Source organism: Crotalus tigris, unplaced genomic scaffold (genome assembly GCF_016545835.1).
Source record: "Crotalus tigris isolate CLP2741 ecotype Arizona unplaced genomic scaffold, ASM1654583v1 scf7180000017987.690289119674:8195010, whole genome shotgun sequence".
NCBI lineage: Eukaryota > Metazoa > Chordata > Lepidosauria > Squamata > Viperidae > Crotalus > Crotalus tigris.
The window spans coordinates 5994634-6012573 of NW_024096758.1; the positions used below are offsets into that span (position 1 = coordinate 5994634).

At 40.2% G+C, this 17940-nt stretch overlaps 1 protein-coding gene across 4 annotated transcripts; it reads left to right on the top strand.

Annotated features, from left to right (window-relative positions):
* The first annotated feature begins 55 nt into the window (after nt 1-55).
* Nucleotides 56-16736, top strand: KIAA0753 (KIAA0753 ortholog). Of its 4 annotated transcripts, none has more exons than XM_039346187.1 (16): nt 56-1222; nt 1371-1502; nt 2502-3078; nt 4291-4397; nt 4663-4725; nt 5302-5520; nt 6363-6531; nt 7002-7222; nt 7435-7604; nt 8270-8356; nt 9731-9809; nt 11133-11267; nt 12098-12176; nt 12512-12632; nt 13607-13819; nt 15386-16736. In XM_039346187.1, exons 2-16 carry the CDS (start codon nt 1410-1412, stop codon nt 15501-15503), a joined length of 2451 nt encoding a protein of 816 aa, XP_039202121.1. In that variant the 5' UTR covers nt 56-1222; nt 1371-1409; the 3' UTR covers nt 15504-16736. The 4 variants fall into 4 exon arrangements, with proteins under 4 accessions (XP_039202121.1, XP_039202124.1, XP_039202122.1 ...); XM_039346190.1 differs by having other exon boundaries at nt 56-183; XM_039346188.1 differs by having other exon boundaries at nt 56-171; nt 965-1502.
* Nucleotides 16737-17940: the final 1204 nt, after the last annotated feature.

Here is a 17940-nt window from a genome sequence, read left to right on the forward strand (position 1 = left end):
GATTGAGGGCGTTGCGAATTTTCCCGGCAGCTAATTGGCTATTATCGCCACCCGTTTTCCGCGAACTGTTTCAAGGCGTCTTTCAACGCGCCGGTTGCTAAGGAAGTAAGGAGAGGCGGGATCGGTTCGGCCTGTAGCAGACCTCTGCTATGGCTCTGTAGCCTTCTTCTGGTAATTCGTCAGGTTTGACCCGTGTTTTTTCTTGGAGAGAGAAGGGGAGGAAGAAAGGGAATCTCATCGTGATTTTTGCACCTATCTAGGTTAAATATAGCAACAGCAAAGATCCAGTCCTTGCAGCGGCTAACTAAATAAACATGTATTGGTGTGCGTGCTGCTCAGCGATAGATTGCATTGAGGAGTCGTTAGTGAGCTTGGTTACTTTCTTGCAGATGTTTCATTACCCAAACTAAACGTCTGCAAGAAACAACCAAGCTCATTTCAACTCCGAGCTTACACTATCGATAGATTGCACTATACAATCTTCCCCAATCCTGCTTATGACATTTGGGCGGTCATAAGCAGAACAAAAGTGGACCCAAGCTGGATCAAGTCTTCGTTAACTTTAAAAACCCCAGTGATTGTCAAAGTTTGGCATAACTATAAATGTTCCATATCAATCGTGATATTTCCTGATTTTTTTTCTGGAAGAATTTTCTACATCTGTGTGATGAATGATTTTATAGATTATTAAGAATTTTAAAAATATAATTAGCATTTTTATAAGTAATTGTAGCAGATGGTTAGGTACTTATAGTCAAATCTATTCTGTTTCTGGTTACAACTTTTTTTGCAAAAGGTTCCTCCTGTCTGTGTGTCTACCATGTTCTCAAAGTCTTTGTAAAGGAGAAGCAAACTGTAACTTGTTAGTGCCTTTGCTTAGTTACACCAATGATAGAATGATGGCAAATTAGCCTTATTATAAGAGGCTTTATTTCTGATATTTATCTCTATGTGTTTCTTTCAGATATTTAATATTGGAGACAAGCAGCATTTTTCTGCTGTTTTTTGAGAGACACCTGGCTATATAAGACTTACCTAAGAGTTTGTTCATAAGATTTGAATGGCTGCTCTTCTCACACAAAGTGATGCTGGATGGCATATAGTAAAACCAGTAATTAAAACATTCTACAAAAGCAATTGAAAAAACAGATAAAACCAAACCAAACAAAATGGTTCCATAATTTTTTAAAAAGATAACCTTAACACTTGTTTTCTAAGCATTGTAAGTGTTGATGAGTGAATTGCAATTCTAAGCATGCTCAGAAAATTAAAATTTTTGTGCCTAATTAAGTGAACAATAAGAGGGTCTTTCAGCTAAGAAAACAGAATGTGTTTATGCTAATGGTGGTTTAATATTTGGTGACTTTCAGTAACTTCATAAACAACAGGAGCTTGAGATTCTGGAAATTATGATGGAACTGCGAAAAGCAACTACAACCACTATTCCTATGGTATCCCACATACAACTGGCCAAAACTGATACAAAGCCCCCACAGATACAGGTATTGCACAACATCAGCATCTTCTGTGGATTTTACATGATGAAATGCTAACATGTAAATAAGCTTGCCAATATGTATTCTAGCATTGCCTACCTATCTTTTTTTTTTTAAAACAAACCAATGATGTGAGGGGTGCTGATTCTTAGAAACATATTTCATTTCCAAATTTTGGAAATGATAAATATTAACCTTAATATTAAAAAAATATTAAACTTAAATATTAATGGAAAATTAAAACGGGGGAAAATTCTTAAAAACATATTTCATGGAATTTGTGTTTTTAATACTAATGATCATAAATCCAGTAAGTAAAGTCCTGTTTGGATGTGTTTTATGTTTTCTGCTTTTAATATGTTTCATACAACCTCTTGCATTTTTCCATGTATGAATTGAGATATAATGCCTATTTAGATTGCTGGAGGTTCCTCAGAGGAATATGAGAGGAATCGTAGACCTTATGGCACACACTTGTCTTCTTTCCTTCCTTTTGCAGAACAATTATTCTTACTCTTCTAAAGTTAGTATAAAGCAGGGGGGTCAAACTGCTGGCCTGGGGGCCAGATGCATCATAGTGAAACCACGCCTACCCCATTGCTGGCAATGGCAAAAAAGTTGTGATATGTCGCGACACATCACATGACATTGCAAGTTTGACACCCCTGGTATAAGGTATATTTGGGCTATATAACTGTTCTTTCTGAGGAGACGTTAACAGATAATTACATTAGTATAAAGTAGATTAATTTTTAATTAACTAGTTTACTTTTTTAGTCAACTAGATTGGGAAATAATTTAAGATCCTTATTTTATGCTTGTACATAGAAACATGAGTAAGTATACTAGCATATATAGTGGTCTCCACTACCACTTTTAATCCTCACCACAACTCTGTTCAGTTGCCCAATGGAGTTTTTTTAGTTAAACAGAGATTTGCATTTGGGTGATTTTAATCCAATACTCACCTTGTACCACACTGCCTGTTTTAAATGTTTGAAACAGCTGCAGTTCAGCCGGAATGCTCCTGCATTGACTGAAAACCTGTCTATCCACTACACCAATCCCTGTCCAATTATCATAGAAAAGCTGAAACAGCCAGCAACTCAACAAAATCAAGGTGCTGGTGATGGAGCTGATCTAAGGGACTCTGTTGAATTCTCAGTTGTATCTGAAGAGAAGCTCAACCTGGCTGTTCAGTTGGCCAGAAGGGATGTGAAAAGGAAGCACCTGCAAGAGCAAGTGAAGCAGCATCTCGCCAAGATGAATAAGTGTCCTGTGGGATGCCGTTGGGGAAAGGAATCAGGGAATGCTGCAGTGTTGAAAGCATCTAAGTCCCACCCGAAATATGAACACCCGCTTAGTAACCCTTCTAAGATGGAGAGGAACAGTACTGGAGCAAAAGTCCTCCTTTGTGATCCAAGTCATGTCAAGTCAGAACCCGCTTTGTCTGATTCTCCCCCAACTCGGGATCCAGGACCTGGGCCCAAAAAAGAGGAAGACAAATGTGCCGTTGAAATCAGAAGGCTGCAAAAAGAGCTTCAGACTTACATTCAGAAAATTGAATTGCTAGCAACAAAAGGTAAGGGGGAAAGAGTTATAGTTATGATGTGGCCAAAATTTGATCATAGCTTTGTTTGGAAGTTAGACCACATGGCTGTCTTGAATGAAGATGTAATACAAAGAAGTAGAAGTGATACAGGTCACTCTCTTGGCCTAACAAGTTAGGTACTCGCATATAAGTCTTGTGATTGGTGATGCAGAAGAAGCTTCATTGACTTTGTCTGTTTCCCACTGAATGGAGGCTTTGAATTCAATGCAACCAGTACTCTTGTAGCAAGTCCTGAGAAGCAGGTAAAAAAATTAACCTTACAGGGAAAGAAAATTGTGGCAAGCTAACTGATAGCAAAGAACGATGAGTCTTTGTAATTGTTGTTCCTGACTTTCAGGACTTCGTTGTGTAAGTTCTCAAGTCTAAATGAGGCTTATAAAGAAGACTTGAGTAAGCATGAGGCTCTGTGCCTGCTATCCCGCCCATTTATCCTGCTAGCCATTTTCCAATTCAATATAAAGAAATGTTCGTAATAGTGCTTGACCAGAGATTATTTTTTGCCAATGTTGCTAACTAGAGTATGTGCACTTTGCAGCCAGATTCTCCCACAGACAGATTAGAGTCTTAAAATTATAGCCCATGTGTTGCATATCGTCCCCTTATTCATTTTCTGAAGTCTGCAATGATATTCTGCAGCACTGATCTTGGGGGAAAAAAGTATCAACACAGTAAGAAATCAAATATATGTGGCCAGACTGAAACTCTCTATTATGCAGTAATACAGTATGTCTTTAATTTAATAACTACATGCTTACTAGCATACTATGATACGTTCAGTTTCTTCATTTTTGCATCAATGTATGAAAAAGCTTCAGTGATCTCATGTGACATAATCTGAGTTTAAGCCCATTGGTTTTGAGGATAGTCATAAGCTGATTATTTGTACTGCAAGAATTAAAGAGAAATCAGTTTAAAAAGTCTACACTTGAGACAGTAAACTGAAGAACTGTCTGAAAATTACTGACTTCTCTTGTGTAGTCTGGATTTAAGCTGCTATTATGGGATATAGGGCATTTAATACAGTTTTTGAAACACTTTTTGATGGCTTTTGAGTGACACGGACATTTTTCTTCATTGTCTGTCCTCAATTGTAATTGTGTTATGTATTTCGTGTTTTCTACACCAAATTGTCTGTTCATAACTGAGCATAATCAACTGTTTTGCTAAACTTTTTTTTCCCAGAGAGAAGTGAAATATGTCTGGATCCTGAGGAAGAACGCCGGGTCCATATTCGGAGGCAGGAACAAACTGTGCGCTCTGCCCGAATGCTCTACGTGCTCCAGCAACAGGTCTGAACAAACTTTGGGAAGATATTTCAGACTCAAACTAGGGCAGGGGTAGGCAACCTTGGCTCTTTTATGACTCGTGGACTTCAACTCCCAGAATTCCTGAGCCAGCCATAAAAGAGCCAAGGTTGCCTACCCATGAACTAGGGAATCAAAACAAGGCAGCCTGAACCAGATAGCTTGGTTCGAAATGCAGATTTTATTATATGGACAGAGAGCTTTGCAAACTGCATTCTGTTGTTAATTTATTTGTTGCATTATCAAATAGGTAAAACAAATCCAAGAAGATCTGGAGAAGCTGAGTCCCCTTAAAATTAAACATACAAAGAAGGTGAGATGAAATTGCTTTACAAGTTTTTTTTGGGGGGGGGGAAACTGAGTGATGAGGGGAAAAGCTCATTTGGAGCCTTTGGAGCAGTGTTTCTCAACCTCAGCAACTTTTAAGACATGGCTGGGGAATTCTGGGAGTTGAAGTTCACCCATCTTACAGTTGCTGAGGTTGGAGCCTCCCTAAAGGTCCTTTTGGAGAATAGTTGGAAGCATGTGGATAACTTTTTAAACTTTGTGTTCAGTATGCTTTTCACTGAGCTGTGTGATCTTTCAGTCAGACCTGACGTTTGTACTTTGCGTATCATCATAGCAGTCTGATTTTGTGTATTCTATTACAGTCCTTCTTCTGATACAGACTAGAAATGCCTTCTCCAATCTTGGTGTCTTGGATTGTGTGGGCCTCAACCCTCAGAATTTTCCCCAGTACCCATTCTAGCTGGGGAGTTTAGGAAAATGAATCCATGTATCTGACCAAGCCGCCAAGGAACTAGTGTTTAAAGATCGGGCGGAATTGCTCTGGGTTCTTGACAAGAGATTACTTGATTCAAGCCAGAATTCTTTTTCCTTTGTGATGCAGTCACAAGCTATGGCCAAGTTGGCAGCAGCTCACAGAGGTGCCATCCGAGCTCTGCAGATGTTTGTCTCTCATTTTGCTGATCAGTCAGAGCAGCAGTCTGCTTCTGCGCATTGTAAAGAGCTGGGCAATCTCATCAGGCAGCTCTCTCTCTGTTCTGCTCGCCTTGAGATGGACTCATCCATTCCTGATATCATCATAGACCTGCTTCTACAAATTGAGGTCAGGAGAGAGTGAGTTTTTTCTTTGCCTGGCATCCAAGGCGGTGTATATAACTCTTCATGGGGAGGAACAGATTTCCATCATCCAGGGAAGGCACGATCCTTTGAACTAAGCGTTGAATAATGACATGTTTTAGCATTTGATCTCTAAGGAATGTGCCATTGCTCTTGAATTTCACATTTAATTGAGAATATGTTAAAGTTATATGCTACTAAAGCGCTTAGTAACTTTTAATTGGGTGAAATGGTGCATGGTGGGCAACCATTTTTGAACCAAGGAACCCAAAGAGGCTAGCTTGAGTCATGACTCTTGTGGAATTGGAAGTTGGCAAATTTTATATAACATTTTATGATAAAAATTATCATAAAACAGCTTATGACATAATGCAAAATGTCAGAAAACACTTCCTGTGTCGATATTTGACTGTGCTATATAGTTCATCGTGGGCTATTTTCAAGGCAGATACATTTCTGAATGTATCCCAACTTTCCAGTAAAGGCAGGACTGTCATTTTTGAAGGCATTGAGGAATATGATAAAGAGATATCTCTAAAAGGATGACTCAACAGATCATGGGTTGTCTAGGTTTTTAAAAAAAATGTATTTTGCCCATGGGATGAGAAATATAATTACATTATCTTAAAACCATCCCTAAATCTTGTAGCACATAGTGAGTATATTAGCTAGATAGTATTTTTCTTTTAATTTATTCAGAGGTCTTTTTATGTTTTGTCAATTAGGAAGGTTGAGCATCCACCTGAACTTTGCATCCTGTGGCATGGATTGTGGATGTTCAGTTTAAGATTTTTTGTATGTTTAATCTGATATAAATTGCTATGGCAGGACCTGGACTCTATGTTGTCCAAAAAGGAGTCTCCCAAGAAAGGACAGGAATGGTTCTCTACCTCTCAAGCTGATGCACCAAAAAGTACCAACAGATTGCCAAAAAAGCAAAAGAAATCTTGTGTGTTGGACCGAAAAAAGTCTTCAGTGGCTCGGAAACTTCTTCCCGGTGAGCCTTCTGGGTGTTGAGTTGGAAGAAGTTTGGGTAGTAATTCTTACAGATCTTGTTTGAATTTTCCCCCAGAAAAATTGTAGACCCAGATGAGTTTGGAGTTACTCATTGTAACTTAATCTCTGCTCCAGTTGGATGTTCAGAATTGAGGATGTTCAGAATTGAATACTTCAGATGACAATGCTAAGAGGAAAAAATGGTTATTTGGATGTTTATTATGTGACTCCTGCTTCCTCTTAAAATTATTCCCTCTGCTTCCTATCCCTAGGTCTTACTGTAATTAAGTCAAAGTATGTTCGCCTCTGTTTTTAGTATGTCTGTGCTGCATACTGTTTTTTCCTGTCCCCTATTTTAGATAGTAAGTGCCCTATGGTATGCAACTATTCTTACCCCTTCTTTGTAAAGTGTCATGGTCATATAATAAATCAATATACTGTGTGTAACATCGTTGTAACAAATTACTTTAGATGAATATCCAGAATCTGCAATCCTGTTACCACACAAGAAAATCAGTCACTGCAGCACAAGAGCCCAGAAAGACGTACTCCCCATTGAGCGAGGGGCAGTGGCACAGTGCAAGGGTGAGACCGTAGGGCGATCAGGACTTTTGAAAGCCGGCTCTGCTTCAGAACTGAAAGCAGGGACTCTGATGAAGAAGAGAGGAGGCTTGTTTTCCATTAGACCTCAGGTACACTTATATAATCATCAGCTATTCCTCCTCTTCCTTGTCTCTAAGCTTAATTTTAGGTGCTGTGAGACACACTTTCTTCCATGATGTAATGTCTTTTCTTCCAAAATTACAGTAATTGAAATAAAGGCTTTAATAGATGTTGTTGTGTAGAAAAACTGCTAAACGTGTCTGAAAACACATATTATTTTAATGTTTTTGTTTCTCTAAAGGGTAGTTGTCGACCTCCCAAAACAAAAACAGTGCAGCCTGTAGCCAAACAAGCTCGGTTTCTAGAGCCCACCTTTGCATTCCGGCTTAAGGAGACCAAACCACCCGTCCGAGATAATAGGGTCCCATGGATGCCTCCCAGTGTCAAGTCTCCCCTCCCCTCTGCTCTGCGGTAGGTTGACACCCTTGCAAGGGCAGTTGTTAGGGGTATAAACATCTACAGTGGGTAATGAGGGTTCATTTATGGCAAATGGCAATAGTTTATTCAAGTATAGCTTCTGGGATTGTATCTGGAGGTTGAAACATTCAGAGCTGCTGTGTACTAAGGTGGATCAGATATTTGTTGCATTTGGTTCAGTATAATCTTCATTCTGCAGAATTTCAGATGTTTTCAATGATCACCTAGTGATAATATGGAATGACCCTAGAACAGGGGTAGGCAACCTTGGCTCTTTTATGCTGGCTCAGGAATTCTGGGAGTTGAAGTCCACGAGTCATAAAAGAGCCAAGATTGCCTACCCCTGCCCTAGAACTATCTGAATGTAAGCTTAGTCATAGCCCTGTAATCACCACTTTTGAAATCCTTTAGTTACAGTAAAATAGCAACTGTCAACCTCTTCTGAGGAGGCCCTCTTGTTCTTTGGAGACACATTCCTGTCCCTCATTCTGGAATGCTTGAAGAAATATTTCATTCCCCAGCTGAAGTTTACAACAATGTCTATAATTAATTTATGATGTGGAAATTTATAATAGGTACCAGTGGGATTGCAAAAGCGATGATAAGCTTGCCTTGTCTTGTTATTTTTCTTCTCCCACTGAAATTCAACATTCTTGTAGGCACCTGGAGAAAAATCCTGAAAATACAGAGCCATCTCTGGAGATAGAGACCAAGGAACAAGAAATACCTGAGAAAGAAGTGCCCAGGTAAGCAGGAAAGGGAGGGTGGAAGGTTGTGGATTTTTAAATAGTTGCATTTTGGGAATCCACCCCCCCCTCTCCCTCTCTTCTTCCCTCCCTGTGCCTTCAAGTCAGTTTTTCATGCCTGGTCAAATTCTTGCAATTTTCTTGGCAAGTTTTTTTGGGAAGTGATTTGCCTTTGGCTCCTTCTAGGGCTGAGAAAGAATGACTGGGCCAAGGTCATTGAGTTGGCTTTGTGCCTAACATGGGAATAGAATATGCGGTCTCTCAGTTTTTATCCGGAGGCCTTAACCACTACACTAAGGTGGCTTTTTCTCATAGATATGGATTTTTTTTTCTTGGTCCCCAATAGATATCATTTGTCTTTCTAAATTTGGACTGAAGCCCATATGGAAGGACATTTACTTTGGAAAGAGATCTGAATTGGGCTTGGTTTCCTAGGCCAGTCTAGAATAGAGCAAGTAAAAGAAAACTAGCTATGGGGGAAAAAATGAAATGTGCCAATACCCTAGATTTTACATCCTGACCAAAAAGAAGCAATTGAGATGATTTTCCAAAATTATGAGAGAAAAGAAAAAACTCTGCTTTGTTTCCATCATTACTTGTTATTTATTAGTTGAACCTAAGAGGGCAGAGTAGAAGTACCTTAAAGGGCAGTCCCAATGGCTGTGTTTTCATGAAAAGCTGTGTGTATACATTTAGCATTTGTTGCTTTCTTTGAAAACTATATGTAAAATGAACTAAGTCCTTACACCTGCTTGGCACTTGACCTTGTCAGATGTCAAGAGTATAGCAAGATTTTGCAAGAATATTGCAACAGAAAAATCTCACCATCTTTCATTACTCCCAGGGGAATAAAATAAGATTTTGGATCCAAATAAACACCTGACATCATTATTTCATCTCTTTTGACTATGTTTGTTCTAGATTATAGTCTTTAGTACTAACCTGAATAGGAGCATAAGTGATGACCGAGGCATCGGTTGGGTTTTCACTTTTGGAAAAAGCTTCCAATTTCTGTGATTTCTGAGCTGTAGGAAGAAAGTGGAAGCTCCAGTTCCCTGGGTCTATTTCTCTTTTTTTGTGTATTCTTTTGCATTTGGTGAGGAAAGAATTAAAACCTGGGATATATTTGGCTGTTTCAGTCTTATCTCTCAGGAATGCATTAAACAAGGAATGCAAATGGGAAATATTTTAGGCTCTTCCATAGTATTATAAAAGCCTATGTTCTGAAAGGCGTATGCTTCAGAGTGCCCAGTCTGGAGAGATGCTGAATTATGCTGTCCTACCGTTATTTATGTGTGTTCTGTTAGTCGCATCTTTAAAAGATGACATGAGTCATCAGATTGTCACTGTCCTGTATTGTTTGAAAAATTTCAGGAACAATGGTGTTTCCCCAACAGAGAAGGTAGAGCAAGCTGATCCTGAGGATCTGGAGCTCCTCTTGGAAAAAGGACAGGTAGAGTATCACATTCTTCCTCTTTTCTTTTTGATTTTCTTGACATAATTCCTTGATGATAAAATGAAGAAATAGCACCCTCCTTTCTTTCCAGAACTTTTATTGAAGAGCACCCCAAGGCTGGATATTTCACATATGATGAACCTGACTCAACTCTTGCTTCCAAAGTCTTACCGCTTGTATCAGCCAGAACCTCAAATAAAATTGTTGCCTTGGCTAAATGCAAGAAGTAAGGCTTATAAGGCAACAACTGAGTCATGCTTATTAGAATTAATTGTTACATTAATTAGACTTATATCCTGCTTTTCACATGGGAGCACACACAGTTCAGCTAAAGTTTAGCTAGAGATGCTGTATGAATAAGGTTGCCAAGGCCTATGTTAAATGATCAGGCAGAAAAATGGCTAAAAAACAGTACAGAAAGTCAGCTGTCCAAAGTAGATGTTGAATGTGGTTATGGCTGAAAAGAAAGCTCCACTTTTGTAAATAAATGTGGCTTTCAGGTTAATTCTTTTTCTCAATTGCTTTGGATGCTATGTTGTCGAAATCCATCACACAATCACCTCCCCTCAGTTTTGAGCTTACTTGATTATTAAACAGTTTCACATTGGGCATCCAGTGCGTGATAATTTAAGCAAAAAGTGTCAGACTTTACAAAGTAATTAAAAAAAGTGCCAGACTTTTCTTCCTGCTTTCTTTTAAAACGGCTGTATGTTTAATCATCCCTATCTCCTAAACTAATTTAGCTTTGCAACCTTGCTCCAAGAGAGCATCTTGACAAAAAAAAGTTTTAAAGGAGTCTAAAGCCAAATAAATTTCACCTTAGAGACAAAATACTTCCACATAGTCATTTTTAGTTTTTTTCACTTTTAATATTCTGTAAGGCAAGAAGAAACAAAAATACAGGACAGTCACCCAGAACAATACATTTCGATGTTCAATCATAATTTTCACATAAGACTAAATTTAAAATAAGAGTATAAATTGTATAATTATGTTTTTTTGTTACAGCATCTATATGTGGAAATAATCGCTCTGGGGAGACTAGGCTGGTTCCCTCTGCTGGTTTTCCACAAGTCTTTACATTTTTTCGGAGCCTTCCCTTGATTTGAGTTGTTATCAGTTTTATTTTCTTCCAGTTTGTCCAGTTGTGTTTTTCTTTTCGTATGCAGTTGTTTTATATTACATTACATTACATTCTCTCTCTCTCCCTCTCCCTCTGTCTCTCTCTCTCTCTCTCTCTCTCTCTCTCTCTCCCTCCCTCTCCCTCTCTTTCTCTTTCTCTCTCTCCCTCCCTCTCCCTCTCTTTCTCTTTCTCTTTAGGATGCAACAAGCTTACCAGGTATTTCTTTGGAGGATTGCTATCTGGAACAGTGCAAGAAGATGGAACATGTGGCTCTTTCTGCACTCAGCATGTCTGATCTGGAGACAATGATGAAGAGGATGGAGGAAATAGAGGTACATTTATTTGTTGGTTGCTGACCTATGCCTGTGCATCAGGTAATTGAGCTTTGATGTCTCTCAGTGGTCAAGCACTTCAAGTATTGAGCTCAAGGAATATCATGAGACTCTGCCATATTTTGCTGCTATAGGAGCTGCATTTTGTCCTCCTTCAAGGGAAAAAAACAGCCTTTTTGATATGTGCCATCTGGCATTTTTGCACATGAGAAAAGTGGGGAGAAATACTACAGGCTGAAGTCTATGCTTTTGTCCATCTTCCTCTAATCTGATGCCACCCAGATGTGTTGGGGTTGGCATTTCCAAAATTCCTCAACCAGCATAGAGTGCCAACTGTGCAAAATTTGTGTCTTACAAACTGAGCTCTGCTCTCCTTTTCTGAAAATTCCTTGAGATTTCTGAGATACTCAAAATGTTAGAAATGTAGACATTCCATTCTGGGCAATATTCCCATTTTTCTTACCCCCATCCATTATCAAAATTTGATACCCAAATCAAACTCTTGGGCTATATGATTTTATATTTCTTTTGTATTTTTTTGTCTTTCTGTGGGCTGCCCAGAGCCCTGCAGGTTTGTAGCAGGACATTAATACGATATATTTTATTTATTGTATCCTGTACGAAAAGTATTGTATAAAAGTACTTTTTTTCAGAGAGAGTAAAGATAACTTCTCCCATCCTGAATTCTCCGTTAATTAAAGTTTCTCACTGCACAAAAGTAGAGCAGTTTGTTTTACTAGGAGTGTTTTAATCTGTCAGTCTCCCAGTCTCTCACCAACACAGTCAAACTATTTGTTGAGTAATATTGGGTTTATCTTTGTATATTGAAGCACTACCAAGAAGCTGTACGCAGACGATACAACCAGATTGCTTACGCTGATGTTGATTTCTGGGTCCAGGAGAGCAAAGGTGAGTTTCCAGTTTGGTTTTGGATTTTTAAGAAATAATAGCTGAGCAGTGAATGGTTCTCCCTCATTTTTCTGGTTGTGAATGTATATTTTTACATTCTTAATACGTGTATGTTGTAGAGATGAAGGAAACAGACATCTGGTTGATATTATGATGAAATCTTATGGATAAAAATTCTCATGATCAGCAAATAAATACTCCATAGTTTTCTCTTGGCTTATGTTTCTATAAAAATATGTTAAAAGAATGGGGAAGATAAAATCTGAAATACAGTGGGAGCTTGCCTACTCTGATGTTGGTGAGGTAATTCTTCTTCTGACAATTCCTTCTCCTAGAGGAAGAGTCTGTAGTGAAAGACCAACAACCTGGGGTTGTTCATCCCATCCAGATAACTAAACTAGATAATTACAAAGAGCCACAAGTAGCCATTGTGATGGAAAAACCCTTGGATGCCAGGTGAGTAAGAGATTTAACAGCTTACTGTGCTCAGCATCATCTTTGTTTATACTAAAAATGGATTTGCCCCGTTGGCTAGAATGGATAGCATGTTTGGGAATAATCAAATTATCAAGGCTTCACAGGATAGCAATAATATGAGTACTTCAGGAAAATAAAAGCGGGGAGGGCTTGAGGACTCAGTGGGAATTTGGTAGGTAGGAACACTAGTGCTAAATAGACTGAGGCAGTTCCATCTAGCCCACCATTTTGCTTCACATGATTCTTCAAAGAATTTATAAGCAGAGCAGAATTAAATCTTTCGACATGAACAAATGAATGAAAGTCGGAAGGTGGGCTGAAGTGAAAGAGAAGTAACTTTGCTTTCTTTGACTTTTCACCTTCTCACCAAAACTTGTTGGGCTTTATTGTTTTATTTGATTGTTCAGGAGATAGATGAGGTTTAGAATCAGTGGTTGAAGAGATTGGTTAGAAAGGAACAAGCACCTCCAGTTAAGGGACGTGAGCATTTAAATCAGTGTTTCTCAACCTTGACAATTTTAAGGCATGTAGACTTCAACTCCCAGAATTCCACAGCCAGCAATGCTGGCTGTGGAATTCTGGGAGTTGAAGTCCACATGCCTTAAAATTGTCAAGGTTGAGAAACACTGATTTAAATAAACTTGGGTGACAAAAGATGGTCTGTTTTAAGCTTAAATGAGCATGAGAAGAATAAGGAAGCAGGGGACTACAGAAAGAGTTAACAGCTGTACTTTGATGAGATCCTATTGTTTTTGCACTATGAATCTGATTTGGAAGATCCTAAATCCTCTGCATAGCAGGCCCAAGGAAAGAAATGGGGGAGAAGGCCATTGCCATCATGCCCAGCCTGTTTGCTTCGCATAGGTGTTGGTCATAACAGGACCATCTCAATGAAGTAGAGGCTTTTGGTCTGATCAAATTTTTCCTAACTCTGGTTGTATTTGTGCTTTCAGTGCTATTGATGAAGAGCTGTCAGAGCCCAGGAGTGGGACTCTGCAGTCTTTTACACATCGCATCCCCCCACAGAAAGAATCTGGCACTTTCCTCTCAGTACCGAAACGTGTTCTCCAAAGCCTCTGTGATTATGATGCCCGATACCAGCAGCACCTGAAGGGGATTTTCCTTGAGGAGGTGGGGCAGTTTAACCCTTGGAACATTGCAGAGAGGTATGGGGAATCTTGGTGTGCTTGCTTTCTTTGTATCTTATGGAGGGATTTGTTGTTTTTATTTCAAAAACCCATACTCCACTGTCAGAAAACAGAACAATGTTTTTCAAACTTTAAAATGTGTGGACTTCAGCTCCCAGACTTCCCTTGGCTGAGGAATTCTGGGAGTTGGAGTCCACACATCTTAAAAGTTGCTAAAGTTGAGAAACACCTGGTAGAGGTTGAAGACGATTGTGTTGTGCATCCTCTTAGAGCCACTAGGTGGCAGTCCATCTTCTGTTTTTCTGCCTTTGTTTTTCTCTGGCTCCTTTCACAATTTCCCAGTGGGGCAAAAAATAACTAGAATATTATTTAATTTTTGATTTGTCACATTAATTGCCTTCTTCTTGGATATCTTATTACCTTCCTTCACACTTCTGTTTCAGAGGCATTGTCAAGAGTAGCTGCTCTCAAAAGTTTTTATCTCCATTCCCAGTTGCCACGGCTAATGTTTTTGTCTTGTTTTCTACAAGCCCACCCTCAGTGGGACACATACCTGATTCATACATGTGCAGAATCCCTTTATAGTAGGGTTAGGGTTGTGGTGCACCAAGGGAGGGGTGAGGGAACAGTTCCACCAGGTGCAGGCAATAAGGAGATAAGACTAACAATGGGTGTCAAGTAGGGTTGCTGCTGCCAATGCCTTGATTAACTGTTTGATAGTTGGCAATGCACCTGTGACAGGACTAAATTTGCACCTTCAAGTCAGTTTTGACTCTTGGTGACTGCCTCCTGCAGTTTTCTTAGCAGCATTTTTCAGTGGCCCTCCAGTTCCTTCTTCCTAGTTGTAGGGAATAGTCTTGAGGGACAGGAGGAAGAACTAGTATCAAGACTATGGTCAAGAAAAAAAAATGATTCCAGAGTGGAACTGAGCCAGATTGGTCTAGTGCAGGGGTAGGCAACCTTGGCTCTTTTATGACTCGTGGACCTACCCCTGGTCTAGTGGTTAAGGCACCAATCTTAAAACCAGGAGACTGTGAGTTCTAGTCCTTCTTTAGCCATGAAAGTTGGCTGGCTGACTTTGGGCCAGTCATTCTCTCTCAGCCCAACTCATTTTACAGGGTTGTTGTTGTGGGAAAAATAGGAGTGGGAAGGAGTATGAGTTACATTCGCCTCCATGAGTTATTTATAAAAATAATAAAGGTGGAATTTAAAAATCTAAAAAAAAGCTGTGCAACATGAGGAAACATCTTATGCAACACTCTTTGTAGTTTTCACAGAGATGAAGAGAGGGAGGGATGAAGCATATTCATGCTTGAAAGATGCTGTTACGGTATCTTTATAATACTAAGTGACTTTGCTTTCCTGGTTTGATATATCTTGAAGGATTGACGCCAGGACTGAGGGGAGTGACTGAAGAGATAGGGAGGGAGGGAGGGAGGGAGGGAGGGGGAGGGAGAGAGAGAGAGAGAGAGAGAGAGAGAGAGAGATCCACATGCTGCTGCTTCTGGATCAGATTGTAGGATGTTGTAGAAGTTTGGAACTTAAGTCTTGGCTGTTGAGCTCCTTCCATTTCTTTCCTTTCAGCCTGGCAGAGGAGCTGACAGAGGAAGTGTTGACAGATGTCGCAGCTGAGCTCCATGGCTTCTGTGAGGACTATGCAGAAGCTGTCTTCACTTCAGAGTTTTTACAGGTGGCTGAGTAAGGGGCCTTTTGAAGAACACTGATAAACCGGGCCCTCCAATGAATACTGTTTGGCCAAAAGATTGAACCTGACAAAGACCAGTTCTCAGGAATGAAATTTGACAATTCATGTATTACTGTACTTTCTATGTTCCTTCTTGGGAAGGCTGGTACTGATGGGGAGCATTCACTCCAGAATCAACAAATAACGCTGGGAGAATTCTGATTCTTGAAAGCCTGAAAAAAACCTTCACTGTTCCTTTGAAGAGATGTTATGCATTCCAAAGCACCTTTTCCCCAATCATGTTCAAAGCATGCGCAGCCTTACTGTCCATTTCGTGATTCATTTGGGCTGAGTATTTGACAAATGATTCCCCTCCAAAGTTCTGTGTCTTATAGAAAGGGTCACTAGTTTCTTCGCTGAGTTCTTACAGTGGCAGCCATCTTACAAGGATGCTCATTACTCAAGGGCTGAATCCAGTTAGTTCAGGCAGTGACAGAAAATGCTAGCTTTGTATTGTGGAGAGCTCATTCTTAAGAGATATTGCAAGCTCAGCTCCTGGATTCTCTACTGCTGATGTTGATAACATAGTACCTCATTTTACAGTATTTCAGATAATGAAAAAAAGTAGGTGTCCAATACCTGAAAAAGTTGCTGACCTGAGATTCTACTCCAGTTTTTGTGAAAACGAATAAGGTACTTCTAAAATGTCCACGAATCTGTGAAAAATCTGCTTTTATCTTGTCAGTGGCTCATGTCAACATGGAGGTTTGGTGAATAATTTCCAATGGCCTCCATATTGCCAGGTTGAACTTTGGAAGTCATTTCTGTTTCCTTTCTGGCTCAACTTGATTTCAGTGAGCCTTGTTTACATTTTCTTGGGGTCGTGGATCAAATAATTATTTGGGGTTCCACTTGATCTTGATGTCTCTTCCTATTGGGATGCTCTCCTATCATTTGTGGTTAGTCTGCTGTATTTCACTGTATAGAAGGAAGAGTTATGCATGTATAGCACCGGTTTTAATCTGAATTGTCCCACTGAGAAACTACTTGAGGCTGAGACAATAGGGAGTTTCCTTAAGCCAGCTTCTTTTGAAAATAAAAAATTAAATATTTATTTTACTGTTGCTGTTTGACTAGCCATACTTATTTTGTATACAGTCCAAAGGGATTTGTACAATAAATCAATGCAATTCATACTTGATTACTTTGTTTTTGTACATATACATTATTAAACCAGCTTAATATTCTTAAATGTTCTGTGTAATGATTTTTTTCTAACTGCATTGTTTTGTCATTTGTATTTATAAAAAATTCTTAAAGAGGATGGTAGAAAGGCTTCAATCACTCTGTTGTACATATTATTAACTCATCAGTTTTGAGTAGTCTCAATGTGACCAAAGTGAGATTTTTTGGGGGGGGGGGACTGTTTGTGTTTACTTCTTCCTTGTATTGCTAATGCCTTACTAGAGGCTCACCAAGCATCCGCCATTTGTGGCTGCTGTAGACACAAAGCCTGGGACAGTGATGGCAAACCTTTTAGAGACCAAGTGCCAAAACCGCAACCCAAAACCCAATCATTTATTGCAAAGTGCCAGGGCCGCATCAGCATTGTGGTGCCCTCAGGGGAGGCGGGGGCCGTGGCCCACTAGGTGGGTGTAGCTGTGGTGGTCATGGTAGACTGAGTGGGCATGGCCAGGTTGGGCATGGCCAACTTGATGTTGCTTGGGGGGGATGCCTGTGGGGACTGGGCAGGATTGGGGGAGATCCAGAGGGTCTCTGGTGGATGGGGCAGTGGGCAGGACGCTCATCCTGCGGGGTGAGGCAGGGGGTAGGGCGGGGGTGCCATTGCTGTGGGGCAAGTTGAAGCAGGGGCAGCTGCTGCCTGACACCATCAGCCCCCGCACACAAAGACCAGCGAGCACATGGGGGCGTGCTCTACCACCTCTACTCAAGCTTGCTAACCAGCTGCTTCGCCTCCTTTCTGCTGGGTGGGGCTGCTGCTCCAGGCGCCAGCGGTGGCCTAATGGACTTGTACAAGATGGCGGCAGCAGCAGGTGTGCCCACAGAGAGGACTCTGTCACCTCTGGCACACATGCCATAGGTTTGCCATCACTGGCCTGGGACATCCTTGGCATTTCTGGCAGTGCTCAAGAGGCTGCAAATTAAGGGGAACTTTTTCTTTCCTTTGAAAGAGTCCAATGGGCAGTAGGCATTTCTTTTGAAAGGTGATGGTGAGGGCATCTATCAAAGAAGGAATTTCTAGGTGCATTTCTTCATATATCCTGCCCCCTGTAGATGGCAGCAAAGCAGAGAAGGGAATATTTTCCCCTTGAGAGATCAACTGAGTTTGAATTAGAATTGACTATCCGTATTCATGAATCTCAAAATATCTCTGCAACACCAGGTGGCTGGTATAATTAATAGGTGAAAACAGTAGCCGGAACCTGAGACATTG

Coding starts and splice junctions, on each gene's coding strand:
- KIAA0753 (XM_039346187.1), top strand. CDS start 1,410: ATGATGGAACTGCGAAAAGCAACTACAACCACTATTCCTATGGTATCC. Junction 1,503..2,501: donor CAAAGCCCCCACAGATACAG/GTATTGCACAAC, acceptor TGTTTGAAACAG/CTGCAGTTCAGCCGGAATGC. Junction 7,223..7,434: donor TGTTTTCCATTAGACCTCAG/GTACACTTATAT, acceptor GTTTCTCTAAAG/GGTAGTTGTCGACCTCCCAA.